Below are 25865 nucleotides of genomic sequence, written 5' to 3'. Positions count from 1 at the left end.
GTGAAGCTAAGCTAGGTAGCAGAAATAAAACAAAGGCAACTAGCGGGAGAGCTTGTTGAGGATCGGATCAAGCTGGCGGCAATGGCGATCGGGGAGGAGCAATCATTGGGGAGCACGCGATGCAACGACGCGCCCCGCCATTGCCGCGAGGGTTGAGAGCTTCGTTTGATCGAGGCTACTAGTAGCTAGGTGAAGCAAGCGGCGGAGTGTGAAGTGGAGAAGAAGTGGGCAAGTTTGCTTGTGCTTGCGTTGCGAGTGCGCGCGTGGCTTTAAAGAAGTAGTCTCTCCAGCTCCAGCAAAAGGAATGACTTGCTCCCACATTTACACACAACATCCAACCAAAAAAAAAGGGAGGGAGGGAGAAATGCTTGGACTTGGATAGATAACATTCTCTTCACACATGCCTCAGCTCATAGGGATCTGTGTAGCTACTCTCTCTCTCTCTAGTCTACAATGTTGTCCTTGCAAAAAAGTAAAGACCAAGAAAACCTCTCTCCATTATATCTGTTTGTAAATGTATAATGTCCAAGATAGCTTTTCCTTAATGCTCTCTAACTTTGAGCATTGATTATTTTTGCAGAAAAAATATTTAGGTTGCTCATGAGTAATTAGTATAATTAAATCTGTCACAAAATATTATCGTAGTGTACATAAATTTACAATCTTTACTATCTATTTCGTTTAAAATCAAAGGCATGCAGTTATTAGCATTATTGCCTATGGATTATGGAAGACTATATGGATGTCTAAAGTATAAGACATTCTTACATCAAAGAAAATATATATGATACATTAGCAACTGATGAAGGAGTACGATTCTTCCTTTTCTTCAAAAGCAAAAGATGAAAGGAATATGCTGGTTCGCATCACCACCTTTGTCGCCATTGGTGCCTGCAGTAGCTAGCGTTGCTGTGTACTCCATAGTGGTAGGATGTAGGTATTTAGTAGAGCCACTTTTGTTGTACTAGGCAAATACTCACTGCACCAGCAGTCACTTCCGAACAGTTGTGGCACTGTGTGCAGGGCCTCCTCAATGCCAGCAGCAATCCAAGTGATCTGCTGAGCTGATCAGGATCCAATTCAAAGCATACTGCTCGACTTTCTTTTTTCTGAAAAAGCAATCCACATGTGTGAAATTTATACTTGTACAGGCACTACATTGCCTCTCTTGCTGGTCACTGCAGCTGCTGCTCTCTACACACACTTCTTCTTACCAGGGTACCTGTCTGCAACTAACTACAGTATACAGGGGAGAGAGAGAGAGAGAGAGAGAGGCCATGCATGGCATGGTGTGTGAGAGTCAACTGTTCCTTGATGTCGATCTCTCATGGCAGCAGTGCAAGTAGAAGGTGGTCACGCATGCATGTTCATGTACACAGAGAGAGGCCGGGCGTATAGGTACAATGGGCAATTCATGATCGTACAGTGATATACGTACAACCAGCCCACTTCTATACCTGACACATTGAACGCACCAGATCTTGTATAGTTGCCTCCTTTTCATTTCGGGAGGATTGTATAGTTGTCTCCGGCCGCTCCACACATATTTATAGCTGCATGCATGTATGTACCAATGGATACACTGCTGCTGCAGTTACAGTGTCACTTGCACACAAGAGCTAGCTTTTTCAGTACACATAAATCTTGGCTTTGCTTCAAAACTGCTGTGAACTCTATTGGTTTTAATATGTGTGTTTCTAAGTAGCCCTTGACTTTCATATGTGCTCCAATAATTGTGCATATACCATTCTGTCCTCTACTTGCATTGCTGCAGTTAAAGACATGCACCAGCATAAATTAAAGCTGCATGATGTACTACAATGATACTGGTAGTTCTTGTATGTATGTATATATAATTCATGTAGAATAATGGCAATACAAACATTATTGGAGCATGGCCAACTGTATGTCACATACTTTTGTATTTTTCATTTCTTTCAACATAAAGAAGCTTCTTGGCGTATCTACCACTTCATGATGGCGCATGATGGTACACGTACACTCCAACACAAAGCACTGCTACAGTGCATTACAGTATTATAGAGAGTCATGCATATATGAATACAAATTTGCGACCGTGCATGCATGTATCGGAGTGAAGTGCGGTGTATGGTTCAAAAAAGAGAGTGCGGTGTTGAGATGCACCTTGAAAACCATGCAAGCACTATGCTAGCTTGGAGCTGAAATAAATTCTAGATAGATTGTTTTCTTTGAATTTTGGGTAGTCAACAGCTGCAGACAAAAAAGAGAGATGTCGGTCAATAGCATGTTCTCATGAATGATGCAGGGAAGAAGGGGCCGGAGGGGGGGGGGGGGGCGGGGGGCGAGAGAGAGAGAGAGAGAGAGAGAGAGAGAGAGAGATGAAAGGCTGTTGCTAATTGGGAGGTACCAGTACTATTGCACCATCCCCTTTAAGCATGCTTGGCAACTTCCTGGCAGGTGGCCAGTCTCAGCTGGCCCCAGCAGCTCCCTTGGACTTTTGCCATGGCTGAGGGCAGAGCTCCAGCCCAAATCAAGAGGAACAATGGCTGCAATCTTTTTTTGATGAAACATTGGCTGCATATATGGTATGATGCTCTTGGGATGCATGCATGGAGATGGCCTCCTTTTCCCAAAGAGCTTGGTGTTGCTGTGGAAAGTGCCTATTTTGTTGTTTTGTTTCTCAGTTTTGTCAAAAGGGGGAATTGAGTAAGCATGCATGGCCTAACAAATCCTGCTTTCCCTTTTTATATTTTTTTATAAGTTTGAACTTGAGCTGGCAGAAGTACCCTAGTTAAGACCTTAAGTGATGGCATGTACAATTGCATATGCAGGGGGAAACATCCTAAGACAGATATTCTATCACCCATGATTACGTTAGGAACTTAGGAGGTCTCTAGCTAGGTAGAATAATAAGTGCTCCAGAGGCTAAACCCTGAAGATTCTCCATGAGAATCTCTCTTGGACCATTGCTTGAGGCAACCCACCCAAATGCAGTTGTTGTTTTTTTAAAAAAAAAACACAGATGCATGCAAAATACAGAGATACTATGAACCCAACCATGTTGGCATATCAACAGTATGTTCCTGAAACCCCCAACCACACAAGTCCTGCTCCAAGAAGCAACACACACAACACCATCACCTGACTCAAGTGTCAGCAGCATGTCACAAACGATCCAAGATTGGCGTCATAATGAAAAGGAAACTAGGGATCCACTCCATGCACCCATATCATGACTCAACTTTGATTAAGGTAATGATGGCAAATGGCCAGCAGCTACAGCCCATGCATGCACTTTTTTCCTCCATTCCTCTTGGGGAGTTGGGGGTCGTCTCTCACTCTCTCTTCTCTTGGGAACAAGTGAAGGTGAACAGCAGCACATGTACACATCACATTCAGGTCTGAACACAACCACCACACCCAACAGATAATATATATATATATGGCCAATGCATGACCATTGAAAAGGAAAGCAACCAAGATACCTCTGAGTATTGGGATGGTAGCAGCAGCAGCAGCACAGCAAGCTCCAAAAGAATGCCACTCTTTTTCCCCATGCTCCAGTCCCTTTCATGCAGGGGATGCAGTGCAGGGGGCTTAAAGAAACTTTGAAGTTTTGATTTATTCCCTTGCATTTATGCACAGGGCAGACCGGCAGAGACTACCATCTGTATGGGCATTGGACTTGAGGAGGGTTTAATTAGAATACTTCTTCTACTTTTTTTTTGGTTATTAATGACGAATGTTATAGGGATGACATGTCGTTGTAGAATGTGGCACACGAGGTCAAAACAGACATACGTGTATGTTCAGTTATATGCGGCCTAAAACCGGCCAGGGTTCCCAGGAATTTGGTCAAAAGTCCCCTTAGAAAAGAGAGGATTTTTCTCAGTTGGTCAAGGTGTACCCACTGGTGAGTCACCTTGTCCAAATTTTTACTACGTTCACAAGTAGAATGTGTGCAGTTAAAAGTTAAACCTCCAAGGCTTTCACCACGGTTATATGTACAAGCATCAAAGCACCTCTATATCACTAATAACTTGTAGTCAACCTTTTAAATATAAACTTAACTTGAGTTCAAAACCATTCATTGGAGTCGCGACTATGGAAAACAACACACTGTCAGTAACTAGGCTGGGGCCAAAACTTAAGACTACCAATAATAAAAGATTAAAAAATCAAACGTTGAGTAAAAAAATTACTTTAAGTTTATTTCTAGGTGCTGGACCATGTAGGGATGACACATATATATGGATAACCATCATAATTTAAACAACAGTAGTAGTGCATGCATGTAATCCGAAGAGAGACAGGATATGGACAACAGTGAACTACAAAAGCGAGGCAGCTGCAGGTACGTAGACAAGTCCTATAGCCTCATACATTCGTCCAATAAAAAACCCGAAAGAAATCCCAGTCGAAAAGGACTATCTCCGTATGTGTCTGGCTTTCTTAGGACTTGCATTGGGTGCAATAATATGCGCGCCTTTGTGTCACGTAGCTAGTAGATTGCCATGCATATGCATGTATGTAGCCATGCACGGCCCCACACGCCATCTATCTATCACATGTGATGAGACAATTCGTGCATGAGCGAGAGAGAGAGAGAGAGAGAGAGAGAGAGAGAGTCTCTCTCCATCATGTACACCTAAAGGCACATTTACATTCCATCATGTGAGTAGTGGAGTTTAAAATAGTTGAAAGGGGTGGGAATGTAGGGGAAATATTATTTTAATAATGTGCAAAACATCAAGTCATACAACATGAAAAAAAATATGATTGCTTGGTGATACATGTAGGTCATGTTTGCAAAAAGCAGGATCAAAGAACAGGATTTTGCAACAGCTTCTAAGCATGCATGATGTGATTGCAAGAAGAAGAAGAAGCTGTTTTCCACCTATTTTTCTCTCTCTCGAAAATCCATATATGCCGCGCAAGCAGAGATCCTGCCAAACTTAACTAGGGCCTTACATTAGGGGGTATTACTTTGGCTGACAGCCATAATTACAACTTGCAAAAAAAATCTATTTTAAAACGAGCCATAATTATTGCTGTTCCTTTTCGGAAAAAATAGGATTGCTGTTGGCCAAACGTTTAAGCTTTCACCATATATAGTCAATATATATAACATCGGTTGATAATAAAAGATGATGTCTCTGCTAGACTCATCATGAAAATTAAATACTTTCATAATACTCAATTATTATTTCTATTTAAGATATTATATTTCCATAGATATTGCTAGTCAAAGTGCCGTGTTCTCATGACTGCATCTTGCGTACCTTTTACTGGAACAAGCAGCTTCTCAAATAAACTATTAGTAGAGATGCATGTTAGGATTATTATTGCTTGACCATGCAGGAATCCAGCCGCCAGTTGATTGCCTAAACTCTGTCTGGTTCGTCCAAAGCTCGCGCTTTTTCCTAATAATAAAACATGAAGCAGTCTAATCGCATGATCAAGGTGTAAACCTGAACTGCGAGTTCTTCGTATCATGATTGATCCAAGTGCCAGACAGTGAGACAGCATGTGATCTGCTGATCAGTTAGTTTACTCTATTCCCGATTGATTCGTACACGAACTCTTCATTGCTAAGCTCTGCATGCTGCGCTGCAATTTTTTTTTGGATAAGCAGAACAGAAACTTTCTTTTTGAAACGAATTAAGTAGAGCATCAGTGACTGTAGAAGCTAGCAGGCAGGAGCTTTTTCTGGTTTGGCAAGAGCATGCGGCTCAACTTTCCGACCTATTAGGGCTCAGCTTGTCTCGCTTTTGGAACGCAGTTTGCAGCATTCCGTCTTCAGCGTTCAACTGTAAGACAAAGAACCATTCATCACCTTTTCCTCACGCTGCTAGGATCGGATAGATGCAGCTACACCTATCCTAGTCATGTTCACACACTGTCGTCCATCCAAAGGCCGTTGGTCTTATCTAGTTTGAACTTTAAGAGGAAATTATAGTGAAACATATATATATACGAGCTTGTAGCTACTCCCACATGTATAACTCATGACGTAGTATGTATCTGACCCAACAAACAAAAAGCATGTACGAGAAGTATGCGATCATACTAGAACATCTATGATGGTATATACATTGGGTATGTGACCATACATACAATATGTGGACATACTAATTTTTTATATACTAGTACTAATGTGTAATTATAATATATTTAAAAAATAGGGGTGCTTTTAAAATTTACGAGTGACCGACAAATTCAATAACTCTCGGAGTGGTCTAGTAAAATTGTATCTTTCCTGATAGTTATTTTTAGCAAAACAAACCAACAACATAAATTGCCAACAAATAAACTCATTTTCTACATGTTCTGTTTTATTATGTACTTTATAAAATATATAAATTAGAAAACTTTAAAAAAATCCATTGGCCACTCGCAAATAAAAACCATTGGAAAAATTGGCTACTCTTTTATTTACTACTCCCTCCGTCCCAACTTATTAGTTATTTTGGCTTTTCTAGATACATAGTTTTTACTATGCACCTATATATACATTATGTCTAAGTGCATAGCAAAGTCTATAAATCTAGAAAAGCTAATAAAATGACTAATAATTTGGAACCGAAGTAGTGTTATACTGTTATATAATTAGCCTGCACGCCAATGATTTTAGGTTGTGTTCGGATAGATGTAATGCATCATCGACCAAACTTAAGATGAGTGGGCCAACCAAAAGACAAACGCAAAAGGCGGGAAACATTCGGCAACTACGAGCTGCCCAGATCGATCACGAGCCACGAGGAGAGCTAGCTAGCAGCAGATATAGCTAGCTGCAGGGTTGAGGCTGATCAGAATGCTGCTGAACAGTTGAACACCTGCAAAAATGAACAAGCAATGGATCAGGGAAAACAAAAGAGAGACGCATTCGTACCCAGAAAAAAAATTAGGCGCTGTGTGATCGATCCCAGTTTGCCTCTATTGCTCAACAGTCATAGCTGTGGTTTCATGCATGCGTTCCATATATGGCCTGACATAGGCAAAAGAGCAAAAGCTACACAAGTCAGTCGACCACTAGAGACCGCTGGCAATGAGCAAGGAAAATAAAACTTACTGTATGTAGATACCTAAACTCTGACAGATTCCCAATAATGTACTGTGAATCTGTTTCTCTTTGCTGTATTGTTAATTTTTAATCCTTCATGCATGCAACAGTCTAATAGCATCGATCATGCTTGCTTAGTTTTATTGTGAAATAAATAAAAGAGAAACTCTTAGAGGTTTAGGTCCCAAAAACATCAAGACTGAAAGGAACCAAGAAATATAAGATTGAAGTGTACCAAATTAGTTCACTATTAGCTAATATCATTGTTGATTAGGGTTCAATCAATCAACCACCATTATTTCTCCTGTAGTTTAGAGGAGCTAGGATGCATGTTATATGTGGGCGGTCGGCTTTTGGGATGAGCCCTAGCAATAGGCTACAAACAGCTGCATGGTTCTGTAATCGCAGTACCAGTGCACGCTGTGTCGTTGCTGTGGCCGCATTTAAAGATGGGTGGCACCCAGCCTGCAGGAACCCTGTGGTTTTCATTGTCCCTTCACGAGTGGATGGATGGATGGGCGCACAAGATCCAAACAAAATCTAAGCTAGATTCATCATTCATCTCTCTCTCTCTCTCTCTCTCTCTCTCTCTCCTGGCTCTGTGTGTGTATGTAGGGACATACATGCCAAGGTAACTAGGGTTGTGTGGAAGCAAGCAGCCAACCAAGAACGCAGTGTGTGTGTGTGTGGGTCGTACTACATGCTGCCCAAAGAGAAGTGTACCGAAAGAGGGCTCCGATAGCTACCATACGTGACTGCAAAACAGCTGTTGGAAAATGTTGCTTGCCCTACATACTACCCCTCTTCCTCTCTCTTCGATCGTGATCTCTTTATGTCTCATGTCAGGCGACCATGCACATTGAAAACTTTGCACAAGAACAGGGAACTGAACACGATTCAATTCGTGCCACATATCCTATAAGTAGATGTACAACCCATGCAGCATCCACTTTATTTTAGTACAAGTTATTATGCAGAAAAAAACATGGATCAACGTACTCTCGATCACTAAACATGGATCAACAGACACTGTGCTGGGCTGTGTCTGAAAATGTCTGCTCGGATCACCAGAGAATCAACAGAGACTGGGCGCGGTGGCAACAGAAAACTGAATGAGCTGAGCTCGCTGCGACTTCTGCCGTGTTCGTTCGCTACGTGTGTACCACTCGTCTCAGCTGATCTGATGAGTGGTCGCCATCTCGAGCAAGGGATCGGAGGTGTGTGCTGTCCAACGGTGTCCTTTGTATTCTATGGCTGCACGCTTCTTCAGAGCTCGATCACCAGACCACACACACACACATGCTATATAGGCTACATGCTGCTGATGTTATAGCTAGCTAGGCTCTCTCTCAGGGCTACCACTGCAGTTTCTGCCGTGCATATGGCCATCTGCTGATCAGAGAGAGAGAGAGAGGGAGAGAGAGAGAGAGAGAGAGAGAGAGAGAGAGAGAGAGAGGTCATCAGATAGATGCATGCTCATGTGTGAACAATTAAATTTTTTTATGCATGATGCATCCATGTGTGACATGCATATATGTATATCGGATTGGGGCCTTGCATTGCCTGAGACACGATCAGAGGTTCAGAGGTGTGGTAGTCGCAGCATGCAGCTCGCCACAGTACAGGCCCCTCGATCTGTAGTGAATTATTTGCATATATGTGCATGTGTGGTCCATGTGTATGTGTGTGTGTGCGCATCCAGACAGGCAGGCAGACAGGAAGGAATAAGACTCCATTCAATTCGTGAGAGCGCCTGCTAGTACGTCCTCCCATGCATCTTGTTGGATCACTTGGGAAATCATCGATCCCTAATCCATCGCTATTCGCTAGTCATTAACAAGCTAACAATGTGTAGGCCATGAGGACCACATGCATGTATGTGCTGCAGCAGCAGCTTTTTTGGACCAACTAACGCATATCTAGCTGAAATGCTGAATGTTATATACTTCCTCCTATCTGAAATATAAGTCTCTCAAGATTTATACAAATTAGAGTTAATCTTTTTTTTTTTCACATTTTTTACTATGAATATCTGAAATTTATATAAATTGACAACATAAGATTAGTTATTTAAAATGCTAACTAAGATTCATTATGGAAAATATTTTTATAATATGCACACATTTTCATCTAAGATAATATATTTTATACATATTGTTACGCAAAGTATCACGTTGTAGATTGTGATTAAGCAAATAAGCTAATTATATTGTAGATGGACATTACGTGCAGACAGTGTCACCCCATGAGGGGGACGAGGAGGCAACACATGACAAGCTAGAGAGACTGATGATGGAGCACGCAGTAGAGTAGCAGCAAGCTAATAAGCTAGTGTAGCCAGCAGGGTACGTCCAGGTGGCAGCATCCTAGTGGCTGGCCTGGTGCTACTGAACAAGCAATGCGAGGGCCGGGTTCTCTTTAGCTAGGGCTAAGCAAAAATGGGCACGCCTAAGAGCCCTAATTCTGGCAAAAAAAAAAGATGGATCCGTCGTCGTCTCATCTGAACGTCTATCTGCTCACCATCCGCATCGATAGATCGTCGTCGGTAGGAGGAGAGATCGAGGAGAGAGCAAAACGGCATGTGGTGCGTGGGGTTCACTGGCCGCTGCTGCTCTTTCTTTGCAAAGCTGGGATCGTCATCGACACACACAAACACATACTAACCAGCTGCAGGCCGGCACTGTGCGATGCATGCCTCCACATTCCCCACTCTGATAAAAGATGGCAGCAGCCCAGCTAGCCCAGGCATCAGAGCTGAAGCACCAGAGGGAGAAAGAGGGGAGAGAGAGAGAGAGATGAATGCAGAATGCAAAAGTGGTAGAGGTAGAGGCCTGCTTTAGTGGCCCCACCCATGGCTGCAGCCTGCATGCAAGCCTGAAGAAAATAATTCACTTTGTTTCCTTGTATATGCTGGCTCTTTTGCTAATTAATTTTGTTTCTCTCTCACCTCACTAATTTGCTGCTTTCGATCTCTCTCCTTTTGCACAAGAGAGTGAGAGGTAAAAGAAAATCAAGGAACGAAGAAGTCGGCATGCCATGGCCTACGGCAGGATACCGATGACAAGCTAGTTCCCATGCCACTAGGCCTTGTTCATTCTCTGCGCCCCGGAAAGCACTCTCAACCAAGGATAACAACCCCACAAAAAAATCCTTGCGTCAAATATTCCATCCACATAAAGCTGCTCGGTCGATTTGATGGCAGTTCTTCCATTCTGCCTATCATTTTGTGCATGGCCATTTGCTGTCTTAAAAGTTAAATTAGCCTTGCATCATCTATATTGATGAGTGAACCAACAGCCACTGTATTGCAGAGTTACAGATCCTGCTTCCATCAAATGTTTCATACCATTTATTTGTCTATTTATTTCAGTGATAAAAGATATATATAATGGTGGTAGTAGTACTGCATCCATCACATGGTCACATGGAATTCAAATATCAAAGAAAGAGGAGCTGATCAGCTCAAAGTTGTTCAAGTATTTGTACTGAACACTGCAAGAAAGAGAGGGAGAAAGAGAAAATAACAGTGCCTGAAGCTGCCAAGGAGAAACAGTAGGTTGCCTTGTACATTTGTCAATTAATTGGTAGCAGACTGTGCACCCAGAGTTTCTAGCTGAGGACAAAACCTGTGTATATATACTGCTCAAAAGATGCTGCTGCTGCTGATGGTGATAAGAGTGGCAGGCCACCACTGTTATGCATCTATGCATGCACACATGATATTTCTTCGCTGGAAAATGTAGCATGCATATGCATGGCTCATTCGATGACCATCCTATAGCTGCTATATATACTAGTTTATTATTGCACAATCTGAAACCAGGAGAGACCTGGTCTCCACCAACCTGAGCCTTCTCCTATGATGAGTCCTTATCTCCAGCAGTGAGAAACTTATCCTATCTATATATTATACTTATATGTATAAACCTAGACTGATCATTTGTTTGTATATATATTAATTAGTTACTTGATAAAGTTTTTAACTCCACAGCCTGCAAAAAGCTAGTAAAGTTTGCTAAAGAGAGAAGTGGCCCTATAAAAATCATGATTTGAATCAATACCATGCTCCAGGGTACTGACCGTATTGCCGGTATCTTTAATCTGTAATAAGAGCTTTTCAGAAAAGCAATATTCGTGATGAAAATTTGTTGATAGCTAAAGTTGCTCTGGTAAGAGTAGACTTTCATTTATGCTCTGACAAGTGCTGATGCCTGCTGCTGAAATCTTTCAGGACCATCTCCCTCAGGATTTTCAATGATACACACAGAGGTTCTTTGACCGCGGGATTTGAAGTCCGGCAATAACCTGAGAAATAATAATCCTCTACTTTATGCTAGGTATGCCATACACATGCTGCATGCTTTTTTTCGGTTAATATAAGGTGATCTCCTATCTTTCAGGCCTGAATGCACATGATCCTACTAAAACAGAGTCAGCGCAACTTTCTTGCATTCTCAAAATGCACAAAAGGCCTGGTGTTAGTACATAGTAACACTCATTGCCTAAGCTAATGGCTGCACTTTATTTGCTCACCAGAAAGCAAAGGCAAGCACATTTGCCATTGCCCTCCAAAACCCTACACCTTCTGCAAAAAGACCTCATGGGGCTGCCCTGCATGGAGAGCATGCAAAACAAAACATTGCCCCCTCCTCCCTGCATCTTTTTCCACAAAACTTGCCCTACCAAACTGGACATCAAAAGAAGAGGGAATATTAACCTTTGGGGTGATGATGGATACTCCAGAGGTCTGATGAGGGGCTTGTGGCCATCATCCCCTGTTTGCAGCTGGTGTCCAAGCTGCCCTGCCTGCCTCCTCCAAAGAAGCTTCACCTCTGCAAGAAAACCACTAGGATAGGCATGCCCCAAAAGAAAAAACAATGTGCGTGGCTACTGGCTAGTGACCAAAAGGGAGTCTCCAAAGTTGCAATCAATCGGAATCAAGCTGTGTGGCACACTAAATATCATGGTGTCACCTCAAACAAGGCAACACCCAGCAGGCCATTATAGTGTCAAACATCTATCAAGCATCCCTCACATCATCCTTTCAATCTTAAAGCATCCATCCATCCATCCATCCATCCATCACCCATCTAATCCTACCCTATCCTATCTACCTACCATGGGGCATGCCCATGGCATGGTATGATAGGAACTTGAGAGAGCCTGGGCTCTCCTCAATTCCATGCAGTACACGACGCATGAGGACGAACGAGGGCTGAGGCGACAAGAATGACAAGGGGTCATTCCTCACTCCCCTGGTTGCCTTGTGGGTGTACATCTTTTGTTTGTGGCATTCTTCTGTGGGCCTTCACATGCCAACAGCACCCCTACTACAACTACCTGTAGCAGCAAGTACCCTTGTCACCCTCAGGCCTCAGCTTCCCCTACCAGCCTTCAGTCCCGCTCAGTCTTCGCACATCAAAGAAACGGGTGTGAGGTGTGCAGAAGAAAGACACTCTTTTGCACATCTGGAACTTCAGTGCATCCATCTGCTGGGTATCCACTACAACCAGTCACATGTAGATAATGCACATGCAAATCGATCGGATTCGTTTTGATCGCCAACAACCAATGTGATGTATGCACAAGATCATTTCATCACAACTCGCAGCAGATGGCTCTGGCTTTGGTGAGACAATGCTAATACAGGCAGCAAAACAATGATTCGACGAGATGGAAACAAACAGGATTGCACAGGCGATTAGGGTTGAATAGTCTGATTCGGATACATTAAATGATGAAAGAATTTAAACATTGGTACAAGAAGAGGGTTGGGGGGGGGGGGGGGGGTGAGGTCAACAGCCAGCAGCTTGCGTGCTTTCAGTTTACAGGCAGTAGAAAAGAAAAGGAATGGAGGGTAAGTTGAAGAATTCCAATGATATACTTGTCTACCAAAGAATCTCAGCTCAAGTCTTCACAGTTGCGGGTTCCCAAACAATTGTTGTACTCCAGTGTCATCAATGTAGAAGTAATAGTCCTGACTTACATAAGAAGACCAGTTAGTAAATTTATTTAAGAGAGCTCAACAACAGGAGAATGCTTGAAATCTAATTCATCAAAACCAAATCTACAAAAGGTGCAGTGAGTTGTGCTCATTGAAATTTTAGCATATTGGGTGCATGGAGAAGACAAGATGAAATGTCCAAGCTAGTGCCATACATCAGGGGTTTGAACTCAAGTTCATTAAAACCGAAAAAATGGTAAATGTATACATGATGAGCCAGAGTTTTTGTGTCGTAGATTATAAACAAAAGGAACCATGACATGACAATCATAGGCATGCACAATATATTAAATGGAAATCAACCAATATGGTGAAGCTGACCACCAGGCCCTAGGGCCACATGTCAGAAACTCATTGGTCAAATGTCCATTCATCAAATCAGTGATCTTCCTAGTGTCACTGAACAAGGAAATGATTAAACATTTTTTTGTCATACCTGCAGTTCAAAAAACTACCATCCCATTGTGCAAATACTGGCTATATGACACCAAAATTTTTTTTTATGTAATGGCAACAAAACAAACAGATAGCATGACATCCAAACCTTAGGCAATCCAAAAACATTGATTGGTGAACTAATTCTTTGAATGACAATAAACATAAACTGGCATTCCTACAAATTTTTGTATCTCCAAGCACACAGGTTCAGTAACAGACACTTATATATTTGTGCTGTTCTTAGGTTCCCTTGACAATGATTGGTCCAGTCAAAGAAGATAAGAAATGAAAATTTAATGAGATGAATGCATATAACCCTCTTGTGGTGCGTTCAAGCTTCTATACATAATTAATTCTGCCAATCTGGAGAAACATTCAGATCCCAAGAAGAAAAAGAACCCTAGCTCAAGCTTCAGCTTTCCAAGTCAATTCAGTCAACTCGCAACAGGACACAATTTTGCAAAACAAAGTACCACAGAACCGCCTATAACACCTTCACTCCATCAGTCTCATGTTCAGTGCACCAGTCCAATATATTCAAAATCTGGTCAGTTATGATTAGAATTGACAACGATGCCTGACTAGTGTACCTTCTGTACTAAGAACAAAGCATCACTACTTTAATCCAATCAAATTTGTAGATGTCCAGAAGTGGTATACATACCTCACTGAATGTAACAAATGGCAAAACAAACCATTCTGTTTTACTTCCATGCAGTTTAAGGATTTACAGGACTCAGATAACAAAAACAGTATGATGCATAAACTGGACATTCCATCTGTTTCCGGACACCTCGAACCACATTCATCCCTTTCCATCTCTAACGCATGCCCAGATAGTGAAGGAATTATCTGTTTGCGAATTGATAAATCTAATTCACTCCTGTGCCAACTGCCAACCGATCTCTCAAATATCGAAAAATAAACAATAAACTGTGCATGTCCATGATCATTTCGTTATTCCTAACTGAATAAATAGCCTGAAGTGTAATATACACTAACCATTTAGTGTGCCCAGATACATTGCTAGAAATCGCCATGATAAAACTTAATTTGAAGAATAGCAGAATCAGGGTAACTACCCCAGTTTCACTTCACTAATGCAAACTTGCGAAGGCAAATGAAGAAAATACTATAAAAAAATTGGCAGACTACCCTGGTTTCAGGGGAAGACTCGTACATCCTATCAGTTTGAAGTCATGCATGATGGCCATCATCATAAAATAGGAACAGTGCAGTAAAATCCAAGCAGTAAAAGGTCAGTGGGGTATCAGAATACACGCACCAGAAAGTCATTGTGAACCTAGCTTCATATGTTCCAACATTGTTGCAACGCTAGCAGTGCCGTCAACTTGCTGAATATCTACATTGATTTGATCCTTCTTGTTATCACTTCCACCGTTAATTCCTTGCTGAAAAGAAGTAGCTGCACCTCCATAACCAGCTCTGTATACAAAGTTAAATCCTGGATACATTTGAGGATATGTTCCATAGGCCGGAGGAACCCGCCTTGACATCATGCCAGGAACACTTGTCATCACACCTTGGCTTGGGTATCCACCCCCATACGGATAGCCCCCCACAGCAAAATAAGGTGCAGGAAAGTAGGGCTGCGCAGGAACAGGTTGTGGCATGTAGCCATTGTAAAGACCAAATCTAGCATTGTATGGTTGGTATGCAGAACCTTCATAGCCAGCAGGGCCCCTCCCGCCAAAGGGTCGTGCACCACCACGGCCCCGACCATTACGATAATACTGCTCATCCTTGGGGATAGCAATCTTGGCCTCAACCTTGGTTCCGTTCAGGTTATGAAAGCTTTGTCGCATCACCTTTCCCACCGCTTCCTCGGAATCAAAGGTGACGAAACCAAACCCCCTCGAGCGGCTTGTCAAGCTGTCATAAATCACCACAACATCTGTTACAGTGCCAAAAGTCTCAAAGTAAGCCTTGAACTCCTCCTCAGTGATATTATCCCGCAAGCCGCCAATGAAGACCTTCTTCGAATCATAGCTCACATTGTTGCCGCCATCCACAGTACCGTTCCCAGCGGGCGGCTGCTGATTGTCCTGGTGCCCCTGACCCCGGCCATTTTCAGGCTGCTGAGGCTGAGAGTTCTGCTCGCCCTGGTTCCGTGGAGCTCTTGTCCTGGCCCTCTTAACATCCACCTATACAAAACAACCAGCAATCATCTGTAATTAATGGCACAATCCACATCAGAGCAGAGACGTTATCACAGCAAGCCAGTTGGCAGCAAAAACAAAGCAATTATGTGAAACGGTCAGCCTACATGACACAATTATACGTCAGGCAGGCAGCACACCTACCAACATCCAACTAGTTTTCCAAGCATGACCCTATATTCGAATTGTGTCCCAGATTCAGCAACGTGGGAGCTCATGTGACAATCTACCACCGCCATACGCACATACTACTAAATCCACGAGTAACATAACCGACCAAGCACGCGAAATCAAAACCTCTATCTACCAGTAACCCGCAGCGAGCAGATCGGGGGGCGCGCGAACTCACCATTCTGCCGCAGATGAAGTGCCTGGGCTTGTCCCCGTCGCCGAGCGCGGCGGCGGCGGCGGCCTCGTCCTCGAACTCGACGAAGCCGAACCCTCGGCCGTGGCCCGTCTCCCTGTCGCGCATCACGATGGCGGAGCGCACCTCCCCGAAGCGGGCGAAGTGCGCCCGCAGCTCGGCCTCCTGCGCCGCGGACGGGATGCCGCCCACGAAGAGCTTGCGGCTCTCGCCGGCCTCCTCCTCGCCCGCCGCCGCCGCCATCGCCGACGAAGAGCTAGGGTTTTGGAGCGCGGAGGGGAGGGGCGCGTGAGACAGGGTGGCTGGCTGGCGGCGTGCGGGGGCGGCCGCGGACGTGTGCGCGAGCCGAGTTAAATTTGATTTGTTCGCGAGAGGGGTTTAGCGTGGGGGCGGAGCGGGCGGGCGGGCCGTCGGATCTGCGGATTAGGCCGCCCGCCGGGGCGGACACGGACCAGGACGCGTGGTGGACTCGACGAGTGCTTTAGGGGTTGGGGTGGAGAGGAGAGGGACGCGTCCGTTGACCGCGGCCTGGGTCTTCACGCTCCTCGGGTGGGACGACCCGGTGACGTGGTCGCTCCGTTTTGACTAGGCCGGTGACTAGTGGGGCCCGGCCGGGCGACAGCCGACAGCCAGCCTGGATGTGAACCTGCTACTGTAACGATGCATTGTTAACAGAATAATTATATTTCTTAAAAAAATTAGAAACATGGTAACAGAGGACAATTTGTTAACAGAATAATTATATTTCGCAACCGTTAACATTTTCACAAATTAAGGTCGGTTTTCCAATGCCGTGTATTCAGTTTTGCTCTAGCACACAAAAATGTATTCTGGCAGTGGCAATCTCTATGTGCGAAAATAACAGCTAAATGATTATACAGTATATCTAATCATTCACAAACCAGAAACAATATATACTAAGCAAACATATAGAAGCTATAAAATGCATGGCAACAAGTAAGAAAGGGCTAGTACAGTACCAGGGGTGTAAAAGCTCATGGAGCTTCCTCACCTGTCCTAGCTTGAGCTCAAAATGAATTCGCCAACATCTGCACTGTTCACCTTCCTCGCCCACAAATAAAGGGTTAATGCAGCCTACATCTTGATGCAGTTCGTTTGTTTGAAAACAATTCTCTTCAATTTTTTACTACTAAAACATCTGATTCCATACCTGTTAAAGGATGCCCTATCTATTCAGAAATGGCACAAGTTTTATGCTGAAATCAAATAATGATTAGAATATTTGTACCCATGCCAAATGTCATCTCTGCCTGAAGAGGATCATTGGCAGACATTACGGCATGGGACAACTGGCTCATCCCTGGAAACAAAGCAAACATGACTGCCCAATTGAATAAAAAGAGAAGTCTGAAACTGGGACTCAGCAACTCTCTTGAAGGCATGAACCCTACACTGCTATATTCATTTCTTCAAGAAAGGAAAACGACGGTAGTTCCATGTAAGGAGTCATCATTAACAAAAGAGCGACTGAAACATGCCTGACAGTACATATTAAACCAAGACGTAGTTTTCAAATTATATGGTCAGGATAGTTCGACAAAGACAACCGCAATTGTTCATACTTGAATCTTCAACTTGAAGTGCTCATAGAAATAAACTTTTTGATAGTAGCAGCTCTGAAAGAAACCAACAACAGCAGACTCAAGATGGTGGATTCTTCCATGTTGCAAGGTTGTATTACCCAGCGCACCTCAGAGATCAGTCAATCCTTGCTAGCGATGACAATCTACAGTGATCTGAAAAGATACAAAGCACAAACTCATAACCAACTAGTCCAATTCAATTTACAAAATGATGGACCATATACTAGAACTAGTTCCAACTCAAAATTTACAATATGATGAGCTGAGCTGCACCTTTGCCAGAAAATAACAAAATATTTTTAAAGAACATGTGAAGCAAGGTAAAAGGATATTATATCAACAAGGTTGTTTAAACATTTTGCAACCTCCACTATAGAGCCACTTCATGCTTCATCAACTACATCAACTATTAGACCAATCAACGCCTCTGGCGAAAAGGAGAAATTTTGTTCCAGGGGTATTGATGCTGTTGGCCATGATTCCCATGGACCGCTCCATATAATAGCGCAAGGTTTAAAGGAAGAAGAATAACCAGACTTCAGTCCAGAACTCACAAATGACCGTAAAAACAAGAGGTGGCTTTTATGTTATGGCAGCATGACCCTGACATCATTTTTTTCAAGAGTTTAGTAAAAAGTGTAAAACATCTGAGTTCAACACATGTTAGAAGATGTTCTTCAATCTTTTTATAGATTATAAATGTTTGGGGTGGTGAAACCTCACATAGATTTAATTCCAAGTAGCTGAGTCGAGCATTAGCTAAACACTAACCGAAAATATTAAACTGATATACAACTTTTTGAATTTTGATCAGGATGAACTCGACAAAACATCTAGAATTGATCATAATGACTTGGATCAATTGTATGTAAACTGCTCAACAGAAAATAAACTAATTGATAGTAGCAGTTCTGACAGAAACCAACAGCAACAGACTCAGAGATCATTTAGTCCTTGCCAGCGATAACAATGTGCCATGATCTGAAAAACCATGCACAAAACCATAACCAACTCCAACTCAGCATTCCACTTTGGTGAGCTGTTATCGCTGGCACAGGACTGAGCTTGATATGTGAGCTTTATCTATGCCAGAAAATAACAAAAGAAATTTACAAGAAAGCCTGAAGCACGGTAACAGGATAATACCAGATCAACAGGTTTGTAAGCATATTTAGCAATTTGACCAATGCATGTTGTGGTCCTTAACAAATCAAATATCATAGCAAAAATTTATGTTCTGTTGTCCAATGCCATATATTCACATACACAAAATTGTAATTGGCAATCTCTATACACGAAGATAAGTAACAAACATTACTTACATTATGGCTGATTGTTCACAAACCATAGCAAACTAACAAAACAAACATACAGAAGCTGTAAAGAAAATGCAGGAAAACAGACAAGCAAGGGCTAGTACCATACCTGGAGTGTAGAAGCTCATGTAGGGTAGGACACTAAAGTAGACCCTAGGCTCATCAACCTTCCTCACCTTCCCTGAACTGAGCTCTATAGCGAACAAGCCAACACCTGTGCTAACGAAGATGACACCCACACCCTCTGCGGAACCAACCACTAATGGCTTGTCCTTGGAATTGGCAACAGGTATAATTGTCTCCAGCTCGATGACCCTGCACTGTACCCATTCTGCTGCTCCTGAATTCGCCTTCCTTGACCACAGATAAAGACTGGAATCCACAATGCCGGCAAACCCCAGTGACATGTCCTCCATCACCATGAGGGCAATGAAATTGCTTAACACACTCGGTGATCGCGGGTTAATCATAGATAAGCAATTCCTGCTCCAGTCGTACTTGACGATTGCATTGAAGTGCCGAAGTGTGAAGTAGACTTCATCTCCGATAACGGCACCTCGCCCAGGCTGCACATAGGGCGTGTGGCTGTAGTATCCAGCAGCCATTGCATCTCGCCTATGCTTTACATAGGGTTCAGAGAGATGCTTTCATGCTCCACGCACCGGTCTCCGATGAGTACACGCTCGCCTTAACGAGACCGTCGTCTTCGTCAGTGGCGATGAAGACCAGTCGGAAGGGGCCGCCGTGGCAGTCGAGGTAGTCGCAGCCTGCCACCGCGCAGAACACCGCGGCGGAGTGGATGAACCACGGGATGCCGGGCTCCGGCAGGCGCTGCTGGCCGCCCGTGACGGGTCCCAGACGATGAAATGCCAGCCCCCGTCCGCCACGTGGAGGAGGACGCGGCCGTGGCGGCAGTCGAGGGGGCGCGTGCGGCAGCGGTTAGGGTAGGATCCCCCGGGATGGCCATGAGCCTGTGGAGGAGGCCGAGCAGGGGCGGCGTCCGGTGGAAGGCGCCATAGCGGCGGCGGAAGGCGGGGTCGCAAAGGGTGCGGAGCCAGGGCTTGCAGACGAGGGCCGCGCGGAGGAGGTTCGCGGGCTCTTCGGGAGGGAGGCGGAGGAGGATCTCGCCCACGAGCTCGGGCATCAGTTCCGGCGGCGGCGGAGCCATGGTGCGGCCCTGGATCGCAATCCGAATATTTACAAAAACTCCCCCATATTGGTTCGCGATCGTTAATCGCAATCCGGATGTTTACATAAAAACCCCTATACTTTTACAAAATAGCCCCTGGTTCCCCGCGTGCTTTCGTCCTCTCGCTCGATTCCCCCCGCTTGCTGGGCGGCGGCGGCGCCCGCAGCCTGGGTGCGGCAAACGGCTTCTGCTCCTTCTCTGGCTGATTTCCAGTCACCCTTACCCCAAGAGCAAATCGCTGGAGCATTCCAAACAAGTTTGGCACGGTCGGTCCATGGGCAGGGCCTGGCCCCTCGCGGCGCCTTGTCGCCGCCGCCGCGCGCGGCCACCGTACCTCCTGCTGGACGGCCCCCGCCCGTCTCACGCGTTGTAGGTCTCCTCTTCGTCGCCGTCGTATTGCCCCCGCGGGATCAGGCCAGCGGGATTACTCGCTCGTAGCCACGAGCTCCAGGTCGACGTCTCCACGCTCTCCGTCACCGCGCCCGGCGTGGTCGACGGCCATCACTGGCGCATCTGGTACAGTGGTACTACCCCAACTGCGACCGTGACAAGTGCCCGCGAGGCACGCCTCGCTCTTCCTCTTCCTCGTCGAGGACGCCGTCGCCAAGCTGACTGCGCATTTCGGGTTCAGTGGCGTCGTGGCGGGATGCGCGACGCGGGCGCTAGAGGAATAAGAAGGTGCTCTCGCCACCAGCGACTCGGACTCGGAGGCGAGACGTCGGTGCGTGCTCGCGGCCCGGTCCCCGGTCATCAGCCATGATCTCTCTCTTGACCGCCGGCGTGGTGCGCGGGGTGTTCCGGGCTCTCTTCCGCTTCGTGTACACCGACTCCCTGCCGGAGATGGGCAGACACGAGGAGGACGTACGCGCATGTGCCGGAGCCTGCTCGTGGCGACGGACAGGCTGAAGCGAAGCTTATCTGCGAGGAGAAGCTTTGCAGCCGCACCGACGTGGGCACGGCGGACACCATGCTTGCGCTTGCCAAGCGGCACCGCTGCAACAGTCGACAGGAGCTATTGCTGTTTGAAATTTGCACTAGGCGTCTCAGTTCGTTTCCTTTTTCCTTGCACAGAATCCTGTCGATGAAGGAGCTCATTCCTTCACTCGAGTGATGCAACTGTTCTAGCACGGGTTCTTGTCCTGCTGCTGCATTATTGGTTGGTATGCCATCACACTGTTTCCTTTTGGCTGACTGCAACTCTACTGATAAATATTCAGGAATGGCTTAGTTCACGAGCTACTTCACGTAAGTTCAGACTCTATGACGACCCAGTACTCAACAGCAAGATTTAGTCCGACATGAGCTCAGATGTCAGGATTTTAACTACAGAATCAACGGGCGATACGGCCAGGGTTCATGGCTTCGCCGTCACAGTTTTACCGCCGAAAATCGGAACTGTCAGCGTACCTCCTAGGCTTGAGATCACAAACACCCAATTGTATTTCTTGCTCGATGTGCCCAACATCCTCTAACCAAAGGTAGAATTGCCCATAAGGAAAAAAAAAACACTTCAAATCATCAGTTGGGCAGGAGCAAAGATGCCAATGCATGCCCAATTCTGAGCTATGAGAAAGGCACGAGTAACATGGTTCAGTAATGCACGGGCATTGAACTACCTCTATGCAATATCTTTGTCAACAAAATAAAGAGTTAAATGGATGATTATTGCAACATCCATTAGCTGCAAACCTCGATACCACCCAGAACCCAACATATAGCTCTTGCCTCAAGTTTTCACTTCCATGTTAGTTCAAGGTATTCTTCGCTTATCTGTCCATTCAAGATTGGCTTGCCATGCATCAAATGAAAATTTAATAAAAAAGACAGCAATGTCAACAAAGCACCTAAAGCATGTGCTTATAATCACTATCTATTCTAGTACTTTAAAATGCCAAAAAACTGATACCGCTACTTGAGAATAATTTCGAAGACATGAAACCAGCACCGAACGTCATATTGATTTTTTTTTTCTGCCAAGAACAGAGGAAAATTGCATTCATACAGACTCAACTAATGAATTTTCAGGCTCCAGGGAATTCAAAATTATCCGAGATAGCTGATAAACAAGGCCGTTCCTGACTAATTAGTTGCAAGCAACCAAGAAAAACAGAGACAGCCATTTGCAATGTGCCGATGTCATCTATTGAAAACAAAGCAAACAAGACTTATGAACTCTTGAAACTTGTCTCGGCCCATAATGGTCATGTTGGCACCTGGTATAACTATCACTTTTTTAAAAAAAGGTACAAATATGTAGTGTACTTTTAAAGAAAAAGAAAAGGAAAAGGAGAAACAAAGGAAGTTTGGTCTGGATCCTCATGGGCAGAAATTTCTCACAAAGTTTTATCCGGATGATAACAGAAAAAGAATAGAAGATGATTTCCCGATCAGCCACTTTCATATAACCTTTTAGCTTAGCACCTATTTCATGCTCCATCAATAAGGGCAACTGACCAGTGGTTAATATCAAAAAGGGGGGATAACATTACAGGAGCAGTGGTGCAACTGGTCATGGTTCCCAAGGGGCAGAGAACCCTCTTGAAGACATGAAACCAAACTGAATGTCATATTAAATTTTGGAAAAGTAAAATGACAAAGACTCCAACATAATTTTATCTTCATGTAGCTGATTCAAGCATTAACTAAGCAAACATATGGAAGCTGTAAGATGCAGGACAAGAGAGAAGCAAGTGGTAGTACCGTACCAGGGGTGTAGAAGCTCATGTAAGGCAAGACGCAATAGTAGTCCCCAGGCCCGTCTACCTTCCTCACACATCCAGACTTGAGCTCCAATGTGAACACAAACACCATCATCTGTGCTCACAAAGATGACATCCACCCCCTCTGCCAAACCAATCACATATGCTGTGCCACCGTCACCGGGATCGGCCATGGGCGTCATTGTCACCAGCTCAATGACCCTGCACTTTACCCATTCGGCAGCTCCCTCTGAACCCACCTTCCGTGACCACAGATGAAGGCTCGAACCCTCAATGCATGAGATCCCCAGCGAGCCATCCTCCATCACCATGAGTGCACACAAGCCGTTGTACGCGACCTGTGGTGGCTGGTTAACCACAGATAAGCAATTCCTGGCCCCGCCATGCACGCCAATGGCGTCAGCGCCACAATTGGCAACAACGAAGTAGATTTCATCTCCGACGAGGGCGATGCGCGTAGTCTGGACGTGGGAACCGGTGAGAAGGGAAACCGGTTCACTCCACGCGCCCATCTCCGATGAGTACACGCTAGCCCGTGTGATGTCCCATTCGTCGGTGCACAGCAAGGCCACTCGGAAGGGGCCGCCGTGGTAGTCGAGGTGGTCGCAGCCGGGGGCAGCGCAGAGCACCGCGGCGGAGGAGGTGTACTTGTAGTACAAGATGTCCGGCTCGGGCACGGCGTGGCGGTCGCCGGTGACAGGGTCCCAGACGAGGAAACCCGCGCTCCCGTCCAGCAAGTCGAGGAGGACGCGGCCGTGGCGGCAATCGAGGGCCACCGGGCCGCTGCGGAGCCTGCGGTCGGCCCAGGGATAGGGGAAGGCGGGGACTGCGGTGGTGGGGACGAAGCGGGGGACGGGGGGCCTTCGATGAGGTCCAGCCTGTGGAGGAAGCCGAGCAAGGGAGGCGTCCAGTGGAAGGCGCGGTAGCGGCGGAAGAAGGCTCCAAAACTCCAAGTTAGCCTACTCTACATCTACGGTTTGAACTTGTAACTATTTACTCGTACTAGATTAATTATCTTCACTCTACTCTGTGTGAACCCGAAAGTTACGATTTGTAGAACCCGGAAGTTCCGAGTTCATCTACTGTTATGCTTAAATTCGGAAGTTTCGGATTTTCTAACCCGGAAGTTTCGAGTTTTGCAGGCAGTGAATTTTATCCACTGCTTTGGAGTAAAAATTTTTGGTGCGCCTATTCACCCCCTCTAGGCGACGTCATGGTCCTTTCAACAACGCTGGTGAGGCGACACGGTGGCGGTCTGGACGGGTCAAGGCCAAGGCTTGGTCTTGGCCGTCGGCTCAGGTGTGCACGCACGCGCGCGAGTCCTAGCATCCCGGGACCGCGGCGTGGCCGTGCCGTGCGCGGGGTACCAGCGTTCCGGCCCGCGGCACGATGCAGCGGCAAGGAGGCAACGGCGGCTGCAGGAAACACGGGCGGCGCGATGGGCTCCTGCAGACGAGGGCGGCACGAAGGCCGGGAAAAGGGGTTGGGGGTCCTAGGGCTACTCTAGGGAAGGCTCATCAGCAGCGCCGGCAGCACAAGGTAGATGGGGAGCGGTGGCGAAGTTCACCGGTTGAGACTGGGGAAGACGGAGCTCGGGGCGGCGGAGAGGCGAGACCGTGGTGAGGCGGAGCAGTGCCGTGCAACGCTGCAATGGCGTTGTAGACGATCGGGGCACCGGCTTGGATGGCGTCGCCTTCTTCCTCGCTTTCCCCCTCTCCTCCTCGGCTCTTTCTTCTCCTTCTCAGTCATGGCGGTGGTGGAAAGGGAAAACCCAGGGTGGCTAGGGTTTCCAACGGCGGTCGAGGGGGTCCTTATAGGGCCGCGCTAGGGTTCATGGCACGGGCCCGGACGTCAAGGGCGGTGATGGAACGTGTGTGGAGGCGGGGACATGTGGCAAGATCGGGAAGCGCAGTGCGCTAGGGTTTGGGTCGCAAGAAAGTGAGCGCGAGGCTCGGGAGGAAAGGAGCGCGGCGATTGCGGCGGCTAACGCGGGCGGTCGTACAAGCGGCCATTGCGTCGCCTTGTCGCTGAGCGGGAGAGGGAGCGTCGCGGGCGAGAGAGGGAGACGCGGCTGGAGGTGGAAAGGAAAGCTGACGGGTGGGGTCCACCCGTCAGTGCCCCGTGTGAGGGAAGAAGGGGTGGCGCTGGGCTGGGCTGCCTCTACCGGGCCGGTGGCCTGTTGGGCTGTGCAGGTGCGCCAGCGGGCCGTGCGGTTGGGTCAGCAGGCTGGACCGGTTTCGAGTTAGAGTGTTGGGCCGGCTAGGGTTTTAGGCCCGAGTAGGCTTAGGGGTAGTTAGCATTTGAGTTTGAATTTGAATGGTCCATTCAAATTCGAGCTCCACTCAATTAAATCAATCAAACTTGAAGCAATTCAAGTAAGACCCAACAAACAATTTCGAAACAAGATAGATTGCAATTAAATTCAAATAACTCTAAATGTTACCCACTAGCAATATCGTCCTCAGTTTAATTGAGACTTTATTTTCTTAGAATTTAGGGTAGAAAAAGGTTATCCTTATGTTTGGTTCTGACTAATAGTACTTGCACGAAATTTTTTTAAAATTCATAATTTTGCAGTACGTAATATTCCATAAAAAACTTGGGATGTTACAAAGGCGGGATCGCAGAGGATGCGGAGCCAGGGCTTGCAGACGAGTGCCGCGTGGAGGAGGCACGCGGGCTCGGCCGGCAGGAGGCGGAGCAGGATCTCGCCGACGAGGTTGTCCATCAGCTCGGGCGGCGGGCGTGGCGACTTCCATGGCGAGGCCGAGGCGAGCGCGTGGTCGATCGGTGGGGATTGGGGAAGAGGCGAATCAGGAGCGAGAGAGGGTGACGACTGTGGTGTTGAGGAGGAGCCAGTCGGGACGGCGCTCCATTGGATGGAGGCAACCTATCCTGGTGGTGGCTGGGCGGGTGCGGGGACGACGGTGCCGGCAGCAGCGGGGCCAAGATGCGTGGAGGGAGATGGCGGCGCAGGAAGAAGAAGCGGAGATGGGCTGGCGATT

General features: G+C 46.1%; 1 protein-coding gene and 2 pseudogenes across 2 annotated transcripts; all 3 read right to left on the bottom strand.

Moving 5' to 3' along the window:
* Positions 1-12719: 12719 nt before the first annotated feature.
* On the bottom strand, positions 12720-16368 carry LOC112880935 (heterogeneous nuclear ribonucleoprotein 1-like). Of its 2 annotated transcripts, none has more exons than XM_025945660.1 (3): positions 16017-16368; positions 14773-15652; positions 12720-13026 (listed from the first exon to the last, which is right to left on the bottom strand). In XM_025945660.1, the coding sequence occupies exons 1-2, from the start codon at positions 16272-16274 to the stop codon at positions 14780-14782; spliced, it is 1131 nt and encodes a 376-aa protein (XP_025801445.1). In that variant the 5' UTR covers positions 16275-16368; the 3' UTR covers positions 12720-13026; positions 14773-14779. The 2 variants fall into 2 exon arrangements, with proteins under 2 accessions (XP_025801445.1, XP_025801444.1); XM_025945659.1 differs by having other exon boundaries at positions 12747-13022; positions 16017-16366.
* A 140-nt stretch (positions 16369-16508) lies between these two features.
* LOC112880937 lies at positions 16509-21246 on the bottom strand (annotated as a pseudogene).
* Positions 21247-22778: 1532 nt separating this feature from the next.
* Positions 22779-25588, bottom strand: LOC112880018 (annotated as a pseudogene).
* Positions 25589-25865: the final 277 nt, after the last annotated feature.

Source organism: Panicum hallii, chromosome 2, assembly GCF_002211085.1.
Source record: "Panicum hallii strain FIL2 chromosome 2, PHallii_v3.1, whole genome shotgun sequence".
In the NCBI taxonomy this organism is placed as follows: domain Eukaryota; kingdom Viridiplantae; phylum Streptophyta; class Magnoliopsida; order Poales; family Poaceae; genus Panicum; species Panicum hallii.
Note: the sequence above shows the minus strand (reverse complement) of the source record. Positions and strands in the feature narration are given on the sequence as shown.